At 42.8% G+C, this 27,668-nt stretch overlaps 1 protein-coding gene across 10 annotated transcripts in view; it reads left to right on the top strand.

The window, feature by feature from the left end:
* Positions 1-27,668, top strand: part of SEMA5A (semaphorin 5A) — a 478,983-nt gene that overhangs the window by 273,179 nt on the left and 178,136 nt on the right. For all 10 annotated transcript variants that reach the window (XM_058715471.1, XM_058715413.1, XM_058715424.1 and 7 more), the window contains one exon: positions 24,077-24,139. In XM_058715471.1, the coding sequence (XP_058571454.1) occupies positions 24,077-24,139 (63 nt within the window). The remainder of the gene's footprint in view (positions 1-24,076; positions 24,140-27,668) is intronic.

The following is a 27,668-nucleotide window of genomic DNA, read 5'->3' as shown; positions in this document are numbered from 1 at the left end:
GGAAATGTTTTGCAAGTTCATTCTCTAGGTTTTGAGTCTCAGCCTGTCTCAGTATTTTTTTGTCGATGATTCAGGGTAGGTTGTAAAGGATATGCTAAAAATATTTGTGGGTAGTCCCAGGTGAATAAGTTGATTGACAGTTTTAGTGTCTATTGGTTCTATACAGATGAAATCTACCAATATAATATTTCCAAGGGCAAAACAATAAGCTCTACAATTGAAGCGAAATCCACCAGCAATAAAAACCAACAAAAGCCAACTATGGTAATCAAGAATGGGAAATAGCAGAAATGTTTCAGAAAACACAAGGCAAGAGATTTCAGTGGCTCTAAAAAAAGTAATCATTTTTCATTAGATAAGTGTGCAATATCATGGTACCGAATGTGATGCTTTAGCCTTTTTCTAATCAACCCTATCATGTCCCAAGTATTATACGTGTTTTTGGAAACTACACTTTAAAATAAATTTTTATTGTGGAACATTGCAGATATAGACAAGGGTAAAGAAAATTCTGCGAAACTCTACGTATTCAGCAGTCGGTTAAAAAAGGTGCCAATCTTTTTGCAAGTGTTGTTTCTGTTCCCTTATCCACTTCCCTCATGCCTGTCCCAGCCCCAGATGATAATGAAGGAGATCTCAGAAAACAGGTCCTGTATCGTCTTTCAGTATTTAAGTTGAATTCTGTACTTTTGAGTTATAGGCAATCATAAAGAAGAGGAAAGAGGCCAGAATAGTCGGAACAATCAGATGCCATATTGTCTGAGACACAAGAAGAAGAACTTGGATACATTGGTCTAGAGAGGGGAAGACCCAGGGGGACAATTTAGGGGTTTATAACCAAGAAAGGTACAACAATGTGGAAGAAGGCAAAGGATTTATCTTGGTGTCTCCAAGGCATAGAACCAGAACTAACGGGTAAAAGCTATGGGATGATAGATGTTAGCTCAGTTTAAGAAAGAACTTCCTACACTCAAGCGGGCCAAAGACTCAATGGATGGCGCCCAAAATTGGTGTTTTCCAGCAACCAGGTTTATCAAGCAGACAGAGCCACAGTTCTGGCAGATAGAGGGTGTTTAGGTGAGATTTGGTGTCACGTGGGTCTCTCCAAACCAAAGAGCCCCTGTGAGGTGTGGTTGGATTCTCAGTTCACCCTTTGTTTGTATGAAATAAGAATCTAATCTTTTCTGAGTATGAAAGCCAGATCAGAGCTTCATCCACTATTTGTAGTTGAAACATGTAGGTCCAGGGACAGATCCCAGTGTTTTGAGCCAGCAACTTGGGAATCCATCCTGATTCTGCCACTTTCTAGCTGGGTAGAACTCAATGAGGCATTCACTTTCTGTTCTGCACCCGAAGCTCCTTCTCTGTAAAATGGGGTTTTTAAGAAGTTTTCTGAGAATTACATAAGGGGCCATAATTGAAGTCTCTTTTCTTTATTCTGTAGTCTTTTGATGCTTGGGAGTGTTTGAATTTACTGTTCCAATGTCCAGAGTTTCCCAAACGTCCATGTGAATATTGTATTGATATGGTTGTATTTGTATTAATTTGTTCAGCTGCATTACTGGGGGTATGATGATGAGATGTACATGATCTTTCCAGAGGAGGCTAGAATTTGGTGGACATTCTGGGCTAGGTCAAATTCTCTTCATTACTGTGGAGAAATCAGGATATTCTTAATTTCATCATGCTTGTGTCCTCCCGTCCAAAGAGAATGGTTCCAGTCATCCGATTGCTATAATCTTCCCCCATTCTTTCTCATAGGGACAGGGAGAGGTTGTTGTAAAGATAAAATATGCTTTTTCTAGTGTAACCTCAAGGGACCTGATAAAAGTTTCCACTGCAGCCAAAAATTACACTAAACAACAACGGCTTATTTAACCAAGCATTACGTCATTATATTGACAGAGACCGTAAATGTGTAATAGTCGTTTAGGGAATCATAGCCTTCTAGAGGTTGTCACAAGTAACAGGATGTCCCCCCAAATCAGGTTTCTCTTCATCTCCTTTATTAATAGTATTTACGAGTGGAAGTTTGCCAGTGGATTCTATTTCTAGGATACCTGGAAAGTACAGAAACACTCTTGTGCTTTGAACGTGCCCTGGCTCACCGACGTGTCATGTTATCTGAAACATCAAAACGAAACACAAAACCGTGGACAAGAGTGTTTTCTCCTTGGAAACATCAACCTGTATTCGGACACTTATGCCATCCCTGTGATCCTAAAACGCCCTCTGGGCAGACACAGAGTCAGCAGCATTTGGAAGGCACGCAGTGTGGAAGGAGCACTGACGTTCTTTGTTCCAGAGCAGGTTGGGAAATGTGAGATAAATGGATTTTGTTTTGTGTGGTGGTGGGCGAAGATGTGGGAGAGGCTTGGAAGGAGAGGGTGTTGTGGGGCCAGGAATGTTAACACTTAGCAATTCCTCTTTGGTCTTCCTCCGCAAAACACCGCCTTTCTCCCCGACGGCATTTTTCAGATGCCAGGCCCTCGACACGAGAACATGGCATGCCAGCTGAGTGCCGGACATTCCCAGCGGGTGCGGGGTGCTGAGCTGGCTAGCGTGTGCTGCTCCTGTGTCTGGAGCCCAGACGTTCAGTGTGGGTAGACACCAGTCCCGAGAGGGCCTGGAAGGAAGCGGAGGGGGCAGCTTACTTGAATTTGGTTTAACATAACCCAGGAGGTGATGACTATTTTAATTGCCTTCTGTCCACCTACGTGGTGAGGGAGGAAGTCCTCTGCCTCACTGCCTCGGGATTGTGGGGACACAGGGCACCGGGCACTGGACAGTCAGGATGACAGCCGTTCATTTGTCTCAAAGCCCAGCGTAGGGGGACACTGTGTGCCGTGCAGGGCCACACGGGGTTCAGAGCAAAGAACTGGGCAGAGGGTGCGGCTTTTCTAGTATCAAGAGGTTGGGGTGCCCTGATCCCCGCAGCATGACATACTGGGCTCGCTTGAATAATTGCAGGGGCTGACAGCGCTGGGGGAGCAGGGACAGTGCCTTGTCTTGTGACAAGGAGGGTCGTTTGTCTAGGGGGCCTTAGCCTTGGTAACACATCAGCGGGGGAACCAGCAGTTGGACCATTTGAGACCCTCCCAGGTCCCCAGGTATCCAGGCAGCATAAAATCGTAGGCTTTAATTTTAGACCTTACACCGCCATGCCTGAAAAGGAAAAAAGAAAAAAAAAAAAAAAGAGGAAAGAGAGAGAGAAAGAAAGAACATATACACTCATTTGTAATCCCAGTGGGCCAGTTGCTTATTGTTTCAGTCACTCAGCTCCCATATTAAAACTTTCCCCACGTTTCTATTCCTAAATGTTAAAGTGCATATACATTGCAGCAAAAAATCCCGAGAGTAAGGTAGAAGGAAGTTCAGATCAAAGACCATCTTTGTTCACCTTTTGGGGGGCTCAACATAAGGGATAAGTTACTGGGTAGGTGGAGATACTTGATTCTTGGCCACCTGCCACCGTCCCTTCCTCCAGCTCCCCCCACCTAACCGGTCACACACGACATCTCCTCGAGGAGCTGTTCTTTGCTGTCACTGTCGTTAACAAGCTATCCGCATTATTAAGCGGAAGATAGCTTTCTTTGTCCTCCACTAGGGACATACAAAATGATAAACCTAGAGCTCCGCTTCCTGTCGTGTTTCCCATCCTTGGTCTCCAGGGTCCACTGGGGGAACAGCCGGCCAATGCCCGCAGGTGAGCTCAGAGGGAGTGTGAGCACGAGGGTGTCACGCTTCAGACCAGCCTAGACTCTCAAAGCTGAGAACGATAGGCTGTGCTCTTTTCCACCGATTCCTTTGACCCCAAATTGAATTCATTTTCCTGGAAAGTGGTTCCCTGAATGTTTGGCCATATTTTAACTTCAGATGCTTGGCTGCTCTGGGATTTGCTCGGAGCATTATTAGAACACAACGTGTCCTTCACTTGGAGGCTGGGTGGTTGGTTTTCCGACTTCTGTTCATCACTGCCTCCCCTCCTGCCTTCAGTGTGCCCATCTGCTCTCTCCTTCCTGGCCTTTGTTCCCTTTCTTCCTCCCCTCCTTCCCTGCCCCCATTTCTATCTGTCATCTGTCTTCACGCTGTACAAGCCATATCCCTCTTGGCTTATAGACGTGTGGGCAAATAAGAGATACTTTTACATAGGAACTAATAGACGTAAATGGAAACTGAAATGATCGGTTTTGATGGTATGTGTTTTGTTTTTGTCCATTCTTCTGACATAATTCCCCCAGATTTGGGCTTGTGTGTGTTTGCATCTTGCATGATGAGTCCATATTTCCTAAAAAGATGCTCGGCACCTAGCCACCATTTGAGAGTTTCTAATCTTCCAGTCAGTTTAAAGGCAACAACCAAAGTAGATTCGCAAGCTAACTTCTTCTCACCAGTCTGTGCAAGGGAGGTGGGGAGAGATGAGGCGAGGGTGTGTGTGAGAGAAGAGAAGTCCTAGCACTTGCGGCCCCTTTCTGCAAGGAGGCATGTAGAGAAACACCCAAGTGAGTGGGGCAACGTGGGCCTGGACGGACATCTTTTAGAGCAGCTCAGGTGGTTATCAATCCCCGTGTGATCAATGAGAATAGTTGGATTTTTACCAGGTGATCCCATGATGAAGAACTAGTATGGGTCACAGCCATTAAAGACCATGTTTTCTTTTGTTTTGCAAGAACTTAAATTCAAGTCCTAGAAAAAGGTTAATGGCTGTATTCAAATGTCCTGATGGCTCTGGGGGCCCTGGCAGGACAGATAGGAAGAGGAGGGAGTGTTTTATTCCTTTATCATCAGATCTGTTTCTACTTATAACACTTCTGACATCCGTGGGGGTTTTCCCCACACCAACTAATTCTCCACCTCCCTGGACACCAGCTCGGTGTCCTAAAATTCAGTTTATTCTGACATTAGCTTCCCGGAATTCCTCAAACCCCACAGATTAAGAACTCAGTCCCCCAAGCCTGATCTTCGCTTCAGATGCCAGGCACAAGTCCAGATTGTCACCTGCACTTCTGACCAACCTGCTCTAAATCACGGCTGCCCTCCACCCCCTCCTTGGGCTCGATAATTTGCTAGAAATGGCTCATATAACTCAGGAGAACACTTTACTTAAATTCGCCCGTGTATTATAAAAGATGTGAGTCAGGGACATCCAAGTGAAAGAGATGCATGGGACAAAGTAATGCGGGTGGTGGTGCGTGGTAGGTCCGGTTACCCTCCTGGCACCTCGATGTGTTTATCAACCCAGAAGCTATCTGACCCTCATCATGGAATACATTGATGGGGGTTTCATTACATCACCACGATTAATCCGATCATGGTCATTGATGAGTGAACTCCATTTTCAGCCTTCTTCCCCCTCCTGGAAGTTCACGGGTGGGGTTGTCAGTTCCAACCCCCTGATCCCCATTGGCGATTGCTTTTCTGGAGAGGCAGCCGCCATCCTGAAACTATCCTTGGGCCCCTGCCAGCAGTCACGTCATGAGCATAAACTTAGGTGTGGTTGAAAGGACCTCGTTACGAATAACCAAGCACGTTCCTATCAGAAGTGTGTTCCTATCACTCCCGAAATTCCAAGAGTTTTCAGGGCTCTGTGTCCAGAACTGGGAGTGCGGGAGGGAACAAAGACCAAGTATGTTTTCTCGGGAAATCACACATTGATAACAAATTCTCAACAATTTCTTCATGCACAGAACTCTTTGCTCCAGCTTTTTCCAAATATCGCAATCAGCAACTTCTCATTCTGGACAGATTTTGTAGGTTTTGTTTTTAGGTTTTTTTTTTCCTTTCCTTTCTTTTCTTTCTTTCTTTTTTTTTTTTTTTTTTGGCAGACATCTGTATCTTTCTTTTTCCTGAATGAATGGATTCAGCTTTTCTAAACATTTGGAATTCCTTGGACATTTATATGAAATTTTATTTTCAAGTCTCCCTTAGAGAAAAAAAAAAAAATCCTGCCAACACACGTGGAAACATTTGTTATTATGAATCTTCCAGGAGTATTAAAAGCAAACTTTTGCCCAGTAGCTGTTTGCCTGTCTCCCTTCCATTGTAGCCCTATTTCCAAGCTAAACACACATACCTGGAGGACGAGGATGGGATTAACAAGGGAGTTTTAAAAAATAATTAAAATCAATAAGCGGTTAACAATTCTGCAGGTTTACTGTGTGCAGACTGTATATTTGGTGCCATTTACAAATTCTCCTTGTTGCTCACACAGCCCTTGGGGTGGTTGCTGTTTATTATATCCATCAAGCAATGAGGAATGATGGGGGAGAGAGAAATAGAGAGACTCAATGGAACCACGTAGCCAGGATTCTGCCCAGGTCTCTGAGCCCCCAGGTAAACGCAAGGGTGGCCGGAGCAGGACTTGCACTGTCTTTACGAACCGGGAGAGAGGGACCCTGCGACGTTGCCTTTGAGCCTGCGAGGGGAGAAGACTGACGGACAGCCAGACCCACTGTCTCCCCATCTCCTTGATCAGCAGCCTACCTGCCTGCCTCTCTGTCTTCATTAGGTAACCAGGCACCGTCCCCAAGACTCAGTACATTTGATCAGTACGTTTTTAATCCAATAGCCAAGATTTTTATCGCAGAGTAGAATTTCGCTTCGCCGAGCCTTCTAATTGAAGAACGGATATGAATGTGTAGAGTTCTGCCTGGAACTAGCACTCGAGAACCCAGTTGAAGAGAAGGGGGTGAGACTTGTAACTTCTGTGGAGATTCCTTCCAAAGGAGTGTGAATATTTCTATTTTATTTTAGTGACCTGACATCTGACAACTCTTCTCCCAGTGTTCCTCCTCAACCATGTTTCGGTATTCAGCCTGAATGAGCATCCAATAAATGCAGGCCTCTCGGTTTTGCTCCGAATGCCAGCAGCTGGTCCTTGGGCGCAGAGATGGCTCCGTGACCACCCTGCCCGTTGGCTCTACCTGTCTGCCTCCTGGGGGCCTCTGCTGCTGTGTGCAGAGCTGTCCAGAGCCCCCCCCCCCCCCCCCCCCCGCCTCTCTGCTCACCCTTGTGTATTCCCTGCTTGTGAACCTTGCCGACACATCCCATTCATGGCCCTTGAAGTTGCCGCTGGGAACCATCTGGAAGTCATGGCCAGCCACAGGATGCAATGCCGATGGTTCTCGTGCTTGAATGCCTTACAAGTAACGTGGTGGAAGGAAGGGCTAGAGAGCTTCATTTATCCTAAACACTTTTCACTGGCCTCCTGTGCCGCAAGGAGAAATTATAATTAATTTTTTAGAGCCATGCGGAGTCCCGGTCTCTAATATAAACCACATGTTTTGTTTTGGAGCTGACCGTGTTGATGGAAATTTTCAGGTATAACACAGAACCTGTTACTTCATTTGATGGGCTGTCAGTGCAATTTAATTTGCTCTGAGAAAAGATTACATATACGAGTGTGTATATGAAATTATATATACATATGTGTCTATGAAATATATAGTCTGTTTGCCGGGCGTGCTGGGCTTTACTTTGCCCCCTTAGAATAGTTTTGTGGCTGTTTCTCCAGGGTGCTAGTACGTGCTTCGTGTATCCTGTTGGAAGGAAAAGGCGTTCTGACTTTCATCCATAGGGCAGTTTGAAGGTATTCAGTACAGGCTGCAGTGAGGAGGTGATGCAGGGTTTTTTCTGTTTCTTACCAGGTGAAGGAGTCCTTCTCTGGCTTTGCTGCCATATTGAAACCTCTTTGAGGCCAGGTGTTGACTCTAGGGTCACGATGGACATGGCACTTTGTGGTTCACTGCTGAATTTCCTTGACCTCAGTGTCACGGGGCTCAAGCCACGTGTCTGTGTGTTAGAGCAGATCATGCCTTCCCCTGAACAAGGGCGTTTCACCGAAGGGTTTTGGGGTACCCTTCGTGAGACTTGTAATACAGCCGGCACCTGGGCACAGCCCCTGCCTGTTAACCAGCTTTGGGGAATGCAGGCTTATCATTGAGCTATTGTGACTTCTGGTTTGATTCCCTTCCCTCAAAAGCGCAAAACAAAAGCCAGAACGACACATGTGAGCCACCCTTAGGTCACTGCACGCCCTTTGTTTCCAAGCAAAGATGAGTATGAGTGTCACGAGAAAGCGTGCGTTGTCTTTACCCCCAACCCAGCTCCTTTCCTGGACGGTGGAATACTTCTCCATCGCACCAGCACCGTCTGAATGGAGCGTCTCAAACTGACCTCACGGGACCAGCTCACAACCTTCTGTCCAGAGTGCGTGCTGCCTTTGGTGGTTCCCGTGTCCGCTGGCGGTTCCTGTACCTCCGCTGGTAGGGTCCGCCCGTTTCTGCCACTGATGCTGCCTTATCTGGACATCTTGATTTTGGCCTTTTGGTTTCTCCTCCCTGGGAGCAGGCGAGCTTGCCTTCTTTCATTGTTTATTTCCTCATTTGTGCCATCCGTTTTCCTCAGGTGTTTCTTGAAACTGTGTATCTGATCATGGTTCCGTCTTCGATCCTGCACCTGCTTGCCGACCTCGGGCCGTCGTTTGTAATGCCCCGTGCCTCAGTTTCCCCTGCCCCTAACTGTGGCTGTGTCTTAATGTACTATGTCATCTTAGGGCTTAAAAGGCTTAAATGCAAAACATCCTATTTTCAAACGACATCATATAAGAGGCTTCATGGTCTGTCCCTGTCCCCCTTTCCAGCTTCGAAGCCCTCTGACCCCCACCGCTCCTCGCCGGCTTCCGCACACACATCTCTCTCAGATCCGTGAACACGAGGTGGCTTTTCACTCCTAACAGACCTTGCACGTGCGGTTACCTGTGTCCAGCAAGCTCGTGCCCCTTGCAGCTGCCAGGACAGTCTCCAGTCTCTGTGCCCCTTTGCTCACATGGCAGCTTGGCTGTGTCCTTCTGTGGCTCCCCATCTTTGTCACCCGGTGTGTTCCCTTCTCGGTGTTCTCACACCATGTACGTTTACTTCCCGAGTTGTGTTCCAATTACTCCCTTTTCTCTCACTTTTGTCAGGCCGAGAATTTCTAAAGTGCAGGAGGCTTTAGAAAGGATCGTACTGTAACTCCAATTCTGTCCTATAATAGGTGCTCAGTAAAGATTAGTTGAGTATTCTTACAAGTTAAGATGGATTACAAAGAAATCAACTGGATAATGAACATCGCCTGGGTTTGGGTGTTTCCTTGGCATGGAACCGATAAAAATGATTACATATGGATGACGTAGGGTTTCTACCCATATTTCATATATTGTGAGTTTATTAGTATTAAACACAGGCTTCAATGACCGTCCTTCGTGTTTTCAGGCATCAGAGGAGAAACTTTACTTTGTCCTCTTAGGATTATTATGCAATAACACTTTTGTTGATCACTGGTGTGAAGGGAATATAGAAGTTACTCTGTAAGCTAAGAGTTTCTTTTCCCTGAGACTCCCCCTTATTTAAAGGAAAAGCAAAGATTGGCAGAGATGGCCCAGGGATGAAATCTTTTGGAAATGCCCAGAGTCTGGTGCCTAAAAAAGGTGAGATTCTGAGATTTTGTAGATCACATTTGAACTTGCTGCATCCATTTTTTAAGATTCAATTAAAATTGGGTAATTAAGCATCATGTGTTGGTCGAATCACCCAGATTGTGTATTAGCATGAACACAAATCTAACTAAGTATGAATGATATTTGTCAAAATACCATAGAAGGTAAGCCAATCAACGTAGTTATAAATAGACTGATAAGGTCTTTGAGTATACAAAGAAAATGATTGAAGACACTGGAACAGAGATAGTTCTCAAAACCTCAGAAAACATTTCTGAATTAAAAAGCAATTAAATATTGTTTAATTGCTATTTGGATGTATGTGTATGTGGCTTGATTTTCACAGCTACAACAATCCTAAGAAAATAATTAAGAGACTAATTATCCATCATCATAGTCCATTAAATCAGTTGCCCTTGAGAGCACATCTAGATGTACATGGGGGAAGTTATCTTATTTGGAGAAACAAAGAAGAAAAATCTACTTCTTTTAATATTCAGCATAATCAGACCTCTAGGCCTTAGGAAGTGAGGATAACTCTGTTAGCATGATTTATTTCAGAGGTATTAGAGGTCTTAGGGTATGACTGTCCTAGAAAATACTACAGTGAAAGCACAGTGCTTCTGTACAGCCTATGTGATGACTTTGGGAGGAATGTTAGGTTTCACCCTTTAATAGTGAACTACTAAATAATCTCAGCCTTGAGACCATTTAGGGAGACTCCCAAAGGCTGGATCCTCCAGTAAGACAACAGCGATGGGAATCCTTACGTTGTTTGGGGTTGAGAAATTGAGACTGGGAGAAAAGATGGGCTAGTTCCCCACAAGGGTATGAACTCAGGAGTGTTCTAGGTGCCACCATTCCTGTCCTTGTCTTCCCTGGCCCTGGTAGTGTCCCTTCAATGGTCTGTCAAACCTTCTTAGAGTTCTCCTGCTCTGTGTTATGAGAGGAAGGGGTTGGCCTCCATGTTGCCCATGGGGAGGTAAGGATTAGCCTTTCACTTGAATGGGAGGGACATAGAGTCTTAGAATCTCAGATTGGAAATTCCAGTGTGTTTTCTTAGCTGTGCCTGCATAATGCTTGGGTCCTTATCTCATATCCAGGACACTGGGCTCTGTTGACCTCGGTGCTTATCAATTTCTATGGTATCTCCGCGGGATAGTGTTTTTTTTTCATTTTCCCAAATCCAACATATAAACTCACTTTGGGAATATAACCCAGTGTGTTAATAAACTACCTGTATGTAGTTTAATAATCTTTACCCCAATGTAATGTGCTGGAAGATGGGACTGTATCCACACTTGTCCACTCATACATGCTCTTAGTCTTGCCTTTTTTTTTTTTTTTAAGTTTATTCATTTATTTTGAGAGAGAGAAAGAGAGAACACACATGAACAGGGGAGGGGCAGAGAGTAAGGGAGAGAGAGAGAATCCCAAGCAGGCTCCACACTGTTAGCATGGAGCCCGATGTGGGGCTGGAACCCATGAACCATGAGATCATGACCTGAGCTGCAATCAAAAGTCAGACGCTTAACTGACTAAGCCACCCGGGTGCACCTGTCTTGACTTTGATATAATTTCACGTGGGTTTAGGTAATTACACAGACTTGCAGAGTCCTGGGCTATTCTCAGGTACATCTACTTTTGTGTTTTCTGTGCCCTTTCAGAACTCGGGCTCGTGGAGGAAGTTCGCCAACCAACACATCCAAGCGAATGAGTACATATGGAATTCACATTGAAACCTTAATGGTTTTGTCACAATCTCAGTAGTGACCAAGTGAAGAGAAATCATCTGTCCAAACAAACCATTTTATTTCTCGTTTCCCCACCAAAGATCTTTTCCCATTTATTGGAAAGAAAAACAATGTATTTTATTTCCTCTGACAAGTTCAAAGCAAGCCAACTCACTCTTTCAGTAGGACCCTGGTGAGGTAGGAAGGAATTAGGCGTCTGGGAGGTCCTGGCACCCCACTCACTGAGAGATGGGGTCAAAGCGCATGGATGCTGAAACCAGACGACCCCAGTTCAAATCCCGTGTCACCCATTTAATAGGTTGGTGACGTTTGGTGAGTCACTTTTCTCTGCCACCTGCTGTATGGGTCAGCCTGATTCAAGTGCCTGTTTCTTGTAGTTATTGGGAAGGTAATGGATGTAGTGTTGGGCAGAAAAGCATTGGGCATCATCCCCATCAGGAACTCTGGGATATTTTCCCTAATGTATCTTGCTGGTATTCTTTTAGGGTATTTACTGTCTCACATTTTCTGATTTCTGGTTTCTGCTGTTCCCTTTCTCCTCTATGTATCAGTTATGCTTGGACCATTGTGTCAACTCCAGATTGAGTGAGAGTTTTCTGCATTCCAGGTTTATCTGTTCAGTCTCCTTGAACTCGCTATGTTGATCCAAGAGGTGGGCAGTGGTGAATTCATTCAAAGTCAACACTTGACATATCATAGACCCAAAGTGTTCCCTAAAAATGGCATTAAATTTCCTCTGTGGATATTGAGAATTATAATTGAGACCCAAGTATACCTGAAACTCAAGCATTAATTCTGGAACTTGGTTGGTTTGGAGGCAGAATAAATATTAGGTTTTTAATAGCGTACTTCTTCCTGAATTTTTCACATAGGTGAAAATCTAAGCCTAACCGATATGAAAGCTTAATTTTTCTTGTTTTCTTGTGTTTTCTAGTATTCTTCCAGTTACAAATTTCAACTTCTTTAGCTTTGCTAAATGTCATGTAAGTCAAGGGTTATAAGTTTCCCGTCATTTTTCATTTCCGTTTGTACCATATATCTTCTACTTAATCTCATTTGTTTGATTTAGGACACAGAATCCCAAGCAAATAAGTCATGCTCATACGACTTTAAAAGCAAAGTTCCTGTGCGAGACTAGTATGAATTCCTATACTGTTAGCAGTATCTTTCCTGTAATGAATATGGTTTGCTTGGTTGATTGTTTTTTTTTTTTTTTTTTCAGTTACTTTTGAAAAACCAGAAGATATTACCAATGAACTAAAAGTGTATTTGGTTCAAAAATGTGGTGGTCTAAATATTCCACGATTTTTTTTTGTCAACTACTTTGCTCTTTTGGAAATAGGTTTATTATCCTGTTATGTTTTTCTTCAACCAGCGTTGTAAAGGTAGTTTTATTTTTGTAAGATTAGAGCTACTTATGGGTTGGAAAGAAGGCCTTCCAGAATCACGCATGGTGCTCTGTCCAACAAAGTCCATTCCCAAAGGGTGGGAATGAGTTTCCCGTTAGAAATTAGACAAACTTGGGCCACTGATGTCCACCCAGCTGTCAAGTCAGGTATGTGGCATCTCCCTCATCGCAGCATCTACTTTTGCAGCAGGAGAGTTCTTCCCGCTGAGTAGCGGGTTACCCGTTCCATCTGTGGTCATCTGGTTGTCCCTACTTATCTCAGCCTGTCACCATCTGCCTGCCGGTTGCCTGCAGCAGCCTCTAAACCAATCTCCTGTTCACCCACTGCTCTCCATCCCAGGCCTTAGCACACCCCAGAAGTCTTTGTCAGTTACTCATCTCACCATGCTGGCATCTTACCAACTTACCCATGACTTTTCTTGGCTCATGAAAATCTCTGAACTCGGCATGGATCGGGAGTCCCATCTTGAGCTGCATGCCAGCCTGTAAACCCGCATCCCTCTCCAGTCCCTACCTTAGTGACTTTTAGTTCCTCCCACACATACACTTTCTTATCATTCCAGGCTCTGAACTGGCTGCTTCACCTGTTTTTCCCGAACACCCCCTCTTCCATCTACTCACTCAGGGGTCAGTCCCTTCACAATCCAGCTCAAGCTCTGCTGCCTTGGGAACTTCCCTTGATTCATCCCTCCCCATATCTGGGCCAGATGTTCCCCTTCACTGCTCCCCAAACTACAGCATGCACCCCTCAACAGCTCCTTGATATCAGGAACTACATCTTTCATATTTACAGGGACTGGCTCCAATATTGGGCAGAAACATGGAGGGGAATTTATCCATATGATGACATTAAAATCATTTGTCTGGAGGGGTGTGTGTGTATATGTGTGCATACGTATGGTTCATGTATACATATGCCTATATTAATTTTGTATCACTGCTGGGACAAATGAACACAAACTTGGTGACTTAAAGCAACAGAAATTTATTCTGTCATAGTCCTAGAGGCCGGGAGTCCAAAATGATTATTCTGGAAGATCAAGGTGTCTCGTAGGCTGCGCTTCTAGGGGAGAATCTCTTCTTTGCCTCTTCTAGATTCTGGTGGCTGCCGGCCTTCCTTGACTTGTGGCTATGTCACTGCAATCTGCCTCGGGGTCACATTGTCTTCTCTGGGCACGTCAGGTCCTCCTCTGCCTCCTTCGGCAGGGTACACTTTGTTGCATTTAGGAGCCCTTCGAATAATCCAGGATAATTTCCCCATCTCGAGATTCTTAATGCAATCCCACTGCAAAGTCCTTTTTTCCCCCATATAAGGCAATATTCACAGGTTCTAGGGAATAGGATGTGGCTGTCTTTTGTGGGGCCACCATTCAGTGCACCACAGTGTCGCCTCCTAACGCATGCAAATGTGTGTTTCTGGATGCTCCTGGAGCCATAAAGCTCAATTCCTTCACAGGAAGTTGGGTAAAGTTACAACATGTGGCAATTAATTACCTGCTCTGCCTAGTAGGATAGCAAAAACCCTACTGAGAAGGGACCAAATGGAGGGGGGAGCATAAGTGATGCTCATCACAATCTGTTGTAAAGTTGTACCCCCAAATTTTCATTCTTAAATAAAATATCGGAGACATTACATATATCAAAACAAAAAAAAAACAAAACCCAAAAAACAAAAAAACAAAAAAAAATCAAAACCACAAGCTCTTATTCTCATACTTGAAACATTTTGGGACTCATTTACTGGATGGAGCTTCTTCTCATCGAAGATTTTAGTAATAGTTATGATAACATTTTAGGACTTTCCACTGGTAAGTAAACTGATGATACTAGAGAAGAGAGACAAATGTTTGAGGAAGCAAATGGCAAACTCACAAAGCGCAGTTTAACTCTAAATTGTTCGATTTCATACATTCCTGCAGATATTCATAAAATTATGAGAATGTTAAATAGGAACTAGGAAATGAATACATCAATAATGCTCATCAAAGTATCCTTTAACATTGTGGTCACATTATAAATAATGTTTCTTGAACAGAAGTATATCGCCCTGTCTCACGTTTTATTTAAAATAAGAAAGAGAAGCAACTGCCCAAATGCACACCGGAAAACAAATTTTAATGTTCATTTTTTTCAGCTGCAAACAAAAATTTATGGAAATGCTGAGTAAGGCTCATAAAAAGGGTTCTCAATATACCCTGAGATTTGGTGAATAGATCGATATGTTGTGAACCTGGAAATAACGTCAATCTTGGTAGTGGTAGGGCTGCATCTCAGGAAACGAGCATTTACGATGTGAATAATAAATAATTCTGAGTGGTTTATATCAGTGGCTCTAAAATAATTCCCCGGGAAGTAACCTGGGCCTCTTGTGTACTCCAGTGAATCTCGTGCACACAATCTAACTCAGAACTGCAGGGGACAGTAATCAGGTATGAAGTGTTGTTTGTTTTCATGAAGCCCGTTTCAGAAAAAAAAAGACAAAAAATTGATAGAAAACTAAAAACAAACACTCATCTATTTCAATCTATATTGGCTGTTAAGCTGATAGTTTATGTAGAATGTCTTCATTAAGTTTCAGCCAGAATATGCAATGATGGGACCAAAGCTGCTGACCCAGATGTTGGTGACCTTACAGTTCTAGCAAGAGAAATCTAATACGCAAAAGTCACAAATGGTATTTAAGGTGTATAAGAATTATCATGTCTCTGCATCTTCATTTGTGTTCATGCTGTGATTGCTGGAGTCTTTTTCTACATCTATTTCACATTGCTTGTGAGATTCATTCCCTTTGAACCCTTTGAACCCTTTGACTATATTTCCAAATGAAATCTCATTACATGGCCGGGGCACTCATTCCTGTATTTGGGCTAGAATTGTCTCTCTCCACTTTTCCCAATGGCTCTAGAATATGATTGCCAATCGTCAAGTACCCTGTGTAAGCATGCTTTGGTCAAAGCCATGCTACAAAGTTAGCCTTGCAAAGACATTTCCAGGACAACCTTCGTTACAGCAAGTTGTTTGTCCCTAAAGTTGGTCCTTATCTTACAAAGGACCCATGCCAATATACTGCTCATTCTCTATATTTTATTTTATTTTATTTTATTTTATTTTATTTTATTTTATTTTATTTTATTTTTAATTTGTATTTTGCAACACCTCATGTCATTGTCATAGAAGTTTTCAACTAGTCTGAACAAACTTAGCTTGGTCTGATGGTTTTCATGACTTTCTATAATCAACTCATTCCATTTGGGGCACCTCTTTGCAGGCACAGAATAAATGTTACTTCAGATATAACATCTAATTTTAATTTGAGTGTGATGTATCTAATTTCTAGTGAACATTAGGATTTCTGTTGAACATTACAGATACTGTGATGCTTGAATGGCATCATCTCTACATCATGTACGTTTAAAAAAAATATGGAGAGAAAATACAGCATTAGAAGCAACAGTTTTTTTTCCCCAACAAACATTGGGAGCTGTTGAATTAGGCAAGTCCTTGGGAAGTCGGTCTACTCTAATGGCAGTTCTTATCCCATGCTTGATTGACTTTGAATTGAGTTCCTTATATACTAATACTTTAGGAAATTTGTATATAAAAATAGTCCTTCCTCTGGTAATTGGATTTTTTCCCCACTATGGTTAGGCTAACAAATTGCACAATATGCCCTTTCTCAAACCAGTGCCACTTGGATCCGTGAAAATAATTTTCTCGAAACCCAGAGCAACTTCTTGTGCCAGGCTTACCTTCTGGTACTACTTTAATAGGACCATTTTTGAAGTATAATAATTGTTTGATGCTTCAGTGTCTGACTATCGTAATTTAAAATATTATGCCACGTATTATAATGTCCTTTGATATTGGACTCGTTCCTAATCACTTTTTTTCACAAAATCATCTCAGTGGGGCTCATCCAAGTTCAGGGGTAGGATTATTAGAGCTTGTCCTCTATTACTTTGTTTTTCTCCCTCCTTGGGCCATTCCCAGCATTTAAATTGGGTATCAGAGGCACCTGGTGCCTTAAAACCAAATATGTCAGATATGCTTCCTGGAACCCCAGGATTCTAGAGGTGCTCAGGGATTTTATACATTACTTATGCTTTAAATCCATTGTTTAAAAATCATTTACACCAGTGTACATAATATACAAAATGTTAAGGTTTTGGAAACCCTCCATGAATTAACTTTTATTATAATGTTACCTGGATTGCCTGGTTTATTGGGGAACATAGAATAAAGTGACAGTTGTTATTTTTGTTATACTCCACGTTAACTGACATTGAAAGGTGGCCCTGTTTATCACTATTTAATGTGTCTAAATCAGTATTATTTCAAAAGAGAAAACCAAAACAAAATACGGACATAATTGGATATCGAGTGCTGTGACTCTCAGTGGTCATTTGTTCTTACATTTTACTAATGATTTCATGCTGTAATCCTGGCATTTATAACATGAATTTGGTAAAGGTCACTTTTACTGTCTTTTATATGAGATCATGCGTAAGAATTTACTTAAAGTGAGATTATCGTTAAGGATTTACTTAAAGAAATGAGTCTCCTGCTGAAGAAGTGTAGAAATCCTGCTCTGGTCCTTCCTGCTTTTCATTACAGAGCAGCCTCCTTCATAGCCCTCTTCCTGCTGTCAGGGCAAAGTGAAGTGCTTAGGTGGGGAATCCTTGAGAGGCTTTAGCGGCAGAAGTGCAGTGCATTGTGGGCTCACCCAACCAACTCAAGGACTCCAAAGCCTCACGTGCCCATTCCACATGGGGGGGCCCTATGAAGGTTCCCTAGAGCCACTTCCAAGGCTGTGGGCACAGGGAATTCTATATGCATTGATTTATTCAGCAAGTGTCTATTGAGTTCTTGTCGTATGTGAGGCATTGTTGTAGGTGCTAGGTCACAAAACCAAGAGGGCAAGATGTTTGCCCAAATGTGGCTTGCCTTCTAGTGGGGATTCATGAGGCAGATTGCAGTTTTACTAAATACATTGTTAGAAAGGCCCCAGTAGGATGATAGTACTTGAACAAATATATGCAGGAGTCACAGGCATTAGCTAGGTAGGTATCTAGAAGAAGAATGTTCCAGAAAGTGGAACATGTGTGCATTGTCTGAGGACCACACCAAGGAACCCATGTCTCCCATAGCAGAGTGTGGGGTAGAGGGCACTAGGAAATGAGGTAGAAAATAAGTGATTGGATATGGCAGAACGTTCCAGATGGCTTTGACTTTTTCTCTAGGTGAATGAAGGACCCTTGCAGGGCTATCGCAGAGGAAGGATAGTATTTCAATATTTGGTTCTAATGTTTTATTTTTATTTTTGAGAGAGCACAAGTAGGGGGCATAGAGAGAGGGAGACAGAGGAGAGCCCAAGGTAGGGCTTGAACTCAGGAACCGTGAGATCATGACCTGAGCCAAAGTCAGATGCTCAACTGACTGAGCCACCCATGCACTCCTCAGTATTCATTTTCAAAAGTACAACATTGCTGTTGTCATCAAGAATAGACTGTGTTCTCGTATTCAAGATGTTTAATTTTACAAAACCAGCCTAAGATTTTTATGTCTTATTTTGGCCATGCAGTTGTTGACCTTAGAGTTTCATTAGTGAATCATGGCCCACTTAAGATCAATACTAGGACCATCAATGGGTCCAGAAGCTTTAAAAATCCATAGCCTCATGACAAAGGAATCAATATCTTTTATGATTAGTTAATATTTACTGAATGGCAACAGCTCTGAACTTAGATGTGCGCAAATTTCTGTGATTGAGACGTGCATTTCTCTACATTGTGGGACAAAGGAACCATGACAATCAGTAATGAGGGTCACTTACTCTAACAACTTCGATGATGGGAGAGCACAGACTTCAATCCAAGTTACCAAGTTCAAATCTTGATGTCCCACTCACCATTTTTGTGGCCTTGGAAAGTTATATAGCTGACGTCCTCATCCAGAACATTTAGTAATGTTAGCTCTCACATAAAATTGTAGAGACTTAGAAAATGTATAAAAACACCCAGATCTATATAGTTAGCGCAATGCAAGAGTTTTGTAAATTATTATCAATATTTTGCCTAGGATTTGGCAGCTAATTTCCAGAAAATCAATGACCCTTATTTGTGTACTATTAATTGTCAATCTCAGACTCTTACTTTCATGTCACACTCTGTGCGCCAGGTTGAATAGTATCCTTCCAGAATTCATGTCCACCCAGATTCTCAGAAGGTGACCTTATTTGGAGGTAGAGTCTTTGCAAGATGTAATTAGCTAAAATGAGGTTTTCTTAGAGTGGGGGTGGGCCTTAATCAAAGAACAGTCACCTTATAGGAAGAGGGCATTTGGACAACCAGAGGCAGAAGCTGGCGTGATGGTTCCACAAGGCCTGGAACACCAGGGCTACCGGGCACCGACAGAGACTGTGAGAGGGGCAGGGAGCCGACTGGCCCCTGGGGCCTCCGGAAGGAGGACCCTTCCTGTCACTTTGATTTTAGACTTCTAGCCTCGGGGACCGTGAGGGAGTGAGTTTCTGTTGCTAAGCCACCCAGGCCGCGGTGCTTTGTTATAAAAGCCCTAGGAATCTAATATACTGTCTACTCAATTACAAAACAGCCCTCAGTTTAGAAAGATCCAGCGAAAATCAGAAGGCCCAGCGAGCATTTAACAAGTTGGGAACTCCGCTGTGCAATTACCACAGTAAGTTTGATTTGGTATTCTTATGTGGAAGAAAATCTTAGGCTTCGATATAAGGTTTTTAAAAATAGTACTAACACATTTTTATGGGATTTCTAAAGTAACGTGTTTCTCTAATTTTGGATGATGTCAGTGTAACGAGGGTGGAAACCCAGCAGTTGGATAATAGGACTAATGTCCCCTTAGAGTTCTCTGATGTGGAGGTCAGCAGGAAGAATGAGATAGACTCGCTTATACTCGCTGTGGACGTAAATGCAAGTGCACCGCAAATTAGCATTAAAAGCAAACGTACATGGCAATAGACACTAAGAAGTAAAGACAGAGGGATGTTGAGCAGATCCTTACAGAGCGACTAAACTATGTGCCCCTCATGTCTTTCGAGGCACACCATTCGATCTCTAGTGCCACTTGTAAACCTGTCGTGTGTGGCCACTAAAGGTAATTAGTGAGCATGTCTGCGCTTAAGGATAACTGGATTATAACACTTTATTCGAGTTACGTAAAAGTCACAGTTATTTCAAGTTCCAACTCATTTGTGTTTCGCTTCTGTTTTGAACAAGGATATGGTCTCACATTCCCTGGCAATGTGTTTATAGCTGCCACCACGATTTAACATTCTCCAGCATTTCACAGAAATCCATGACATAAGAATATGAGTGCAATTGTGTATATGTATATATATATATATATATATATATATATGTACATATATATATGTAAAGCCCTCAGGTGGTTGTTAATTTTTGGCACTGTGTAATTAAATTAGTTTTTTTAAATGTTATCTTTTGCCAGTATCTAATTAGCAAAGCCATCTGCTGAAAGAGTAGTGGTCCATCTGCCTAGAATGTTGTTCTCTTCATTTTTATGAAAAGTATCTGCCTTTGCTGGTCCCTGTCTAATTAACTTCTCTCGCTGCGGAATGTGATAATACACAGCTTTGTTTATATACTTCTGAGAACTGTGGACTTATACGTACGTAACACGTGCATAGAGCCAATCTTTTTTCTTTCCCACATCGGATCTGCTCCTGAGATCCTAGCTCCGTTTATCATAGCTTGAGCGTGTGTATGTGCATCATGGTGAGGTATGTGCCGTGTCGCGTTTCCTTACGTCCCCAGGATTTCTGCAGATATTAAATGATTTTCTGTAAACCTAGTCTATTTCCTTTTCCATCTGCCTGTAGCACTGTGGCTTTCCTGAAAGTTGATGGTATTGTGAGCTCCAGGGCATCCCTGGGCCTGAGATGAACGTGGCTGTTGTTACAATGGAAATGACCACTGTGGAGTTCCCACGTTTGGCAAGTGCTGTCCGGATGATGGAAGACACTTATATTTTATCATAAACTAATACCTGGTGTGTGCAAATATCCTGTATATGTCTGTTTCTCTTCCATCGGAGCTCACTAACCACGCATCACATGAAAGAGACATTGAACGTGTACACATAAAGCAAATCTGTAAGTGGCTGAATGGCACAGATGTTATCGGCGTGTATTTACCGACAAAACAACACAAAACAAAAGAACATTCCATAAACAGGAATCTTCGTGTCTTTTAAGAAGTAGATGTCTCACACTCTTTGCCTAGTCTCTATAGCTTGTGGATATCCATGTAACCGCAATATTACTGCTACTTGTCTGCTGCCAGAAAATATAATGAAGATTAAATGCAGAACAGAAAAGAGAATTAACGCTTTTTTCTCTATGAGGCTATTGTGCAATAGAAAAAGACAAGAGATGATAAAAATTAGATTTAAGAAGAAAAAAAAAAAACAAACCCAGACTCAAGAAAGAAGATCATGAGTGTTATACAGAGATCTGAAACATAGGATGTTAAATGCCTTCCCAGTTGTTTTGACTGCCATAAAGATAGGTTCGTGTGGATGGGGAAAGTGTCTTAAAAGGAAGTCAGCTGGAAAGATGGCTTCACAAATCAGCAGTGGGGTTTGTTCCAAAATGATGATGCGTGAAAGAATCACAAAGAATCTTCTTTGAGGATAGAGTGAGAAGGCTTGATTAAAAGGCATTTAATTGATTAGAACAAGTCTTGTGGACGAAAGAAAGTTATGACTTGGTTCAAACATGATTTAATTTCAAACAGAATGAGTAACTCCAAGAAGTACACTCTGGTCCAGGAGGATTCTACTGATACTTGTATTTCTTTGTAATTAAAGTGGTGGGTTTTTTTGGTTGTTTGTTTTTGTTCCCTGCCACCCCCACCCCCCCACTGCCCCCCCCCCCCACCATCCCCAGCTGTGAGGTGGTCAAATGGGTAACCTCTAGTTCACTGAGGGGATAGAAAGACACTTGGGATTAATTGGGAACATTCGATTTTAGACCAATCCGGAAAAGACGTGTTTTCCCACTGTATTCTTTGATAAGTCCTGTGACATCCGGTAATACTTATCCAGCTTCACAAGAGGTAGCTCAGTCCATTCCTAACATAAATCCTGTCTCTCCTGTCCTCTGTTCAGGTAGGAAGCGAATCAACAGAAAAGCTATACAGTCATGGTCTTCAATTAATTCTGGATTTGAATATTATTGGAAAACTGGTTATACTGTAATGAAAATGCCTTGGAAGTAACTTTGCTACTTTTAATAACTGTCTTCAGAAAAATCTGTAAGACTCATCCTATTTTCTAGTGGTCTAATCAGCTTGTGGGTGCAGGTACGCTTTCTGGCTAAACTGGATAAAATCATGACATATTTTTGAAAACTCTCACTCTTTTTTTCTATTACTTTCCCCTTCCAGTCCTTGGCCAGTATTTATCTTGAAAACGCAAAGGCTACTCGGGCACTAGGCAGACTGGGGAAACTATTTGTTTGCCATTCCGGCAGAAGGATTGGAACAATTTTGATGGCATTTGATAAATATCCTTGCAACCCTCGGACTAACCATGCTCCTCATAGGTCTTAGGTTTACTGAAAAGGAAATGACTATTTAACTTTCAACAAAATCACTAGATAACAAGAGCCCCTAGGAGGGCCTCTTTATCTAAAGCTTTTTATTGTGTGGTTGTCCTGGTAACTGTATAACTAAATCCCCTTGGTGATAAGAAGTCAAAGTTGCAGTAAGGTCAGCTTTGTTGAAGAGCATGTTGTAGTGTGTTGATTCTGTTTTGAGTTGACCAAAGGGCAGAAATATGGATATCTTTATTTAAATGCAAACAACAAAGTCAGTTTTGTAAAGAGATCTGAGAAAGGTTCACTCAGAGTAATAGTAATCACTTATTTTAGGTGAGCCTCATGGGAACACTAGATCTGCAAGTGCTCAGGAAACCCTTCTCTCTTCTCGGGAGGTGTCCTCTCTTTTCACGGAAGTATTTGTCATCCTAGCAGGGAATTCAAGTCATTTGTTCGCATCAGATCCTGACTAGCTGTGACTTTATTGCTGCCTTTCAACATTATGAACAGGAAGAAATCACGGAAAGAATTAACGAATTCTCTTATCAGATGTTGACACCCACAAAAATCTCTAAGTCCACCCGAGAGGAAACAGTTATAGTATTGTTTCTGTTTGAAAGACACTGAGGGGGTTCTCTTTAGAATACTTTTCTTATGGACTCATATTTGCCAAGAAAGATAAATTATACAAGTTGCAGTGTTTTGTGCTTTAGTCTCTGTTATGTAACATTCTTTGGAGGACAGTCGATACTAGATTATGCTGCTACCATTACTCTGTTATTCTCCTAGGTTTAGGAGAATTGAAAAATGTCTCCTTTCTAGAAGAAAGACTGAAGCCATTATTCTCCTTCCTAATATTGGACAGTAGCTTATTTTTGGCTTTGTTTACTATATTGTCTCACATTGGCTCACACTAACAAAAAATTGTCCCTTGCGTAAATTTTTTTCCCTGATAATGATTTAACTGGTTCTTCAGAAATCCTAAATTTTCTGGAAATTCCAGCTCTCATAGTAGGATGAAACACAAACCGACAGGAAGGCAAAAGATAAACAACTCAGATGCTTCAGTCTGTTCAAAGAAATGATTCACAGTCTCAGCATGTAGATGGTTAACGTGTGCAGGCATCATTTCTTCCGCTGAAATCAACACTGTATACTATCTCAACTAATCACAGGTTCCCTTTGTGAGTCGGCAGCCGTGTGAAAGTAGGCGTATCAATTTGATCACTGTGAGTTCAATTTGGAAAGTTTGGGGAAAAATGCCCACGGGCTGCAGCTCTAAGTGTTTAGTTAGACCTGATAACAGTATGAAAATTACTGGCATCAGGTGAAGTAGTTCTTTGCCTGCGCTGTTTGCTTTATTGACTATTCATCATTTATATATGGATCTTGGGACTAAGGATATGCAAAATCATCCTTGCCCCATTATCTTTGAATATTGATAAATGACATACTATTAAGAGAAAACACAAATGTCCAAATGAGTATTCAGATCATTTTGTTTCGAGGCTTGGCTTTTCCGCATGCTGCGGATCTATCCTGTGAATTTCACTCAAGTGACAGTTTCACTCAAGTGACACCCACTCCTTGCCTGCTTACAGTGATGGGTCTAACTATCACACTGTTACCGCTTACATGCAAATGCTTAGGGGACCAGTCCTTTAAAAGGCTTTGATTTCAAAGCTAGGTATAAGCCCCTATGAGTGAATTTCGTGGATTTAGTGTAAATTCTTCCTAGCTCCACGGTATGCCCACATTTCCTTATCTGAGTACTGGTGGCTTATTATTTTTTCCCGTTTATTCAGTCAAAACCGTAACAAGTGCTGTCATTTTGGTGTTTCCTACAGGCTGTGGAGTGGGGCTGTGACGAAGTCACCAAGAAGGCCTGTTACAGTAAGGGCAAATCAAAGGTAAGGAGCGTGTGCATAAGGAAGGGTGTGGCCACCTGTTGGAAGGAATATATGTGGGGCATTTTAATATGAAGGCCATTCCTGATGATAGTGCCATGGAAATTGGAAACAAGCAAGATGCAAAATATAGGTACAGTAGATTCTCAAAGCTTTAATATTTAAATCAAGATTAACCACGGTTTCCAAAAAGGATTTGGACTATAAGATCCAATCGGATTTGCACAATTAATCATTAGGCTGTGACATGAAATCAATTGGCCGTAATATCATTCAGAAAAATATGGGCCTGAATGTTTGAAGTAACATTTCGATTCCCCCCCCATCATATCTTAGAGCTAATTCCATGAAGTGACCATTTGATAAATAAAATTATTACATCAGAAATTGTGAGGTTTCTTTATAAATTCATCTTAACCTATGTATAAAATAAACTCCTTCTCTCTCTCTGTCTGCTACCCACCCCTTCTCTTTCCATATGAAAATTTGCATCCCCAAGTTTCTAAGGAAAGAGCAGTTGAATATCACACACACACACACACACACACACACACACACACACACACACAATGCTTGTTTTTTTGTTTGTTTGTTTGTTTGTTTATTTATTTATTTATTTTGAGAGAGAACACAAGCAGGGGAGGGGCAGAGAGAGAATCCCGAGCAGGCTCCCCGCTGTTAGTGCGGAGCCCCAGTGCAGGGTTCAAACCCATGAACCGGGAGATCATGACCTGAGCCAAAATCAGGAGTCCGATGCTTACCTGACTAAGCCATCCAGGTGCCCCTGGAAAGAGCAGTCTATAGCCAAGGTTGGAAATGCATTTCTTGAGCAACTGTGCACGGGGTAGACCTCCTTCCACACAGTTGGCGGGCTCAATAAAAGCAGAGTTCCTTCCTCCAAAGAAATCTGTTTCTGAGAAAGTTACACCGCATCATCTCTAGGAAATTCTCTTGCAGCTGGTACATGGGCTCATTATGTCTCGTTCTGACAGTGATGGTCTTACTTTATGGGAGTACGGTCCTTTCCAATGTGAATCACACTCTGTGTTAGAGAGAAGAACAGATATACAAAGAACAGCAAGAAAGGTTCCCTGTGCCAATGTGATCCCAGAGCCAAGAGCTTGGAGAAAATGTGGCGAATGGAGTGAGCACTGGTAAAAGATCGTCACACCGTCTGTACTTGGATAAGACTGTTATGCACTTTATTTTACCCATTTGCATTGCCCATTTCTCTGTCTTTCAAGTTAACGGTTTTGAGAGTCAGACATGGAGGGCAGTCTTAGCGAACTTAATCACTGGGTTTTCCAAAACTTGAATAACCAGGAAGAAGGAAGAGGGGAAGGAAGACAATGCAATCTTAGCCAGGGAAATGCTTGGAGACGAAGAAAGAGAAAGAAGGCAGAAATTTCCAGGGACACCTGGGTGGCTCGCTAAGTTACGCATCCGACTTCCACTCAGGTCATGATCGCACGGTCCATGGATTCAAGCCCTGCATCAGGCTCTGTGCTGACAGCTCAGAGCCTGGAGCCTGCTTTGGATTCTGTCTGTCTGTCTGTCTGTCTCTCTCTCTCTGCCCCTCCCCTGCTCATGCTCTGTCTTTTTCTGTCTGAAAAATAAATAAACATTAAAAAATTAAAAAAAAAAAAATAAGTGTCCTTCCCTTCTTTGGCCATAAGTCTCCTTGTGTTCCTTATGTGTTTAAGGATTATTAATGTAGCCAACGTTTCTTCCTGCTTGTATTCTATGTGTCAATAATTTTATAAGAATCAATGTGGTAGCCTTTTCCTAGCAGGTCATTACTACTCAGAGTGAAAAACTGCTTCTGCTGAGTCAAAACTGACCCATGTTTTGCCTTAAGCTATGACCACTTGGTTGTTTGCTCATGAGGTTAGAAATGAGGCAAGCGACAATCAGAAACAGAGGGGAAAGGCCATTTTTCCTTCCATTAGGTGATGGGCACTTGATTGACATGAGGGATCAATCATTCCTACCCTCGGCTGAGTTTTCTGAAACACAGAAGACAAGTGAGTGAAGGGAACCTTGTCAAATAAAACCAGACCTTCAAGCTCCGTATGTTTCTGGTTTTAATAGGCTAAAAACAATGGCACCTCTCAGTAGTTGTAAATTGATTGAAACGGCATTTGTGGATGGCATTTTTTAAGACTGTCTTAACACAGATGAAGATGAGTTTCACCTGCCAGGACTCGAGGGGAGATCGCACGCTCTCGTGCGTTGTACTAAGTGTATTAATGGGCCCGAACACACTTGTGCACAACCTGTGCTCAGCTGGAATGGAATTCGGTTGTGTAGCCGACCCGTGTGCAGTAAAAGTTCACGTGCGAAAAATAACGTGATGGGTGCGTCGAGGCACCAGCCTAAGCAGCCCTGGAGGGGGGGATCTTTGGATGGGGAGAGCAGAAGGAGGGACATCCAGCCTTTCCGTCCTCCTTTACTTGCTCATTTTTCTCATTTAGCAGTACTCGTACTTTTTTTTTTTTTTAATGTTTATTTCTGAGAAAGAGAGAGAGAGAGCAGGGGAGGGGCAGACAGGGAGGGGGACACAATCGGAAGCAGGCTCCAGGTTCTGAGCTGTCCGCACAGAGCCCGACCCAGGGCTCGAACCCACCAACCGTGAGATCCTGAGATCTGAGTCAAAGTCAGACACTTAACTGGCGGAGCCACCCGGGCGCCCCTCTGGTAACCAAACTGGGCCACACGGGAGCCCTCTGGTACTTTCTTAAAGTGGCACCTGACACAGCAGCCATCGGGTGAGAGCCTGGAGCCCAGCTGCTGGACACAGGAGAGAAGGAAGTAGGACACTTCCTATGCAAAGGAGCAGCCAGGCTCGTCCCTGAATTCACGACTCAGACAACTCAAATTTCTCTGTTCTTTTTTTTTTCCAAGAGAGACCGCCTCTTTTTTGAAAATATTTATTTATTTATTTATTTATTTATTTATTTATTTATTTAATTATTTAGAGCATGCACAAGTGGGAGAAGGGCAGAGAGAGGGAGAGAGAGAATCCCAGGCAGGCTCCGAGCTGTTCCAGCGCCAGGGCTGGAACCCATGAACCGTGAGATCACAACCTGACCTGAAATCGAGAGTCGGCAGCTCAACTAACTGGGCCACCCAGGCATCTCGAAACTTCCGTTCCTGTTCTGACAGTTCAAGAGGCCAGATCAGAAAACATTTTCACAGAGTCACTTCAGCCACAGCTCTCCCCTTGTCCACGGTTTTGCTTCTGGCAGTTTCTGTCTCCCACAGCCAGTTGTCCCGAAGCAAAGGGTCCTCCTTGTGATATATCAGAAGGTCAGTAGTGGCCTCACGCCCCGTCACAGCATCTATGGCATTCACCTCCCTTCTTCTTTTTCTGTTTAAGGTTTTTTAACGTTTATTATTTTTGAGAGAGACAGAGAGTGGGGGAGGGGCAGAGAGAGAGGGAGACAGAGAATCGGAAGCAGGCTCCAGGCTCTGAGCTGTCAGCACAGAGCCCGACGAGGGGCTCGAACCCACGAACCGTGAGATCGTGACC

This window comes from Neofelis nebulosa, chromosome 1 (genome assembly GCF_028018385.1).
Source record: "Neofelis nebulosa isolate mNeoNeb1 chromosome 1, mNeoNeb1.pri, whole genome shotgun sequence".
Lineage (NCBI taxonomy): Eukaryota > Metazoa > Chordata > Mammalia > Carnivora > Felidae > Neofelis > Neofelis nebulosa.
The sequence above is the reverse complement of the archived record's forward strand: the minus strand, read 5'-3'. Positions and strand labels throughout refer to the sequence as shown.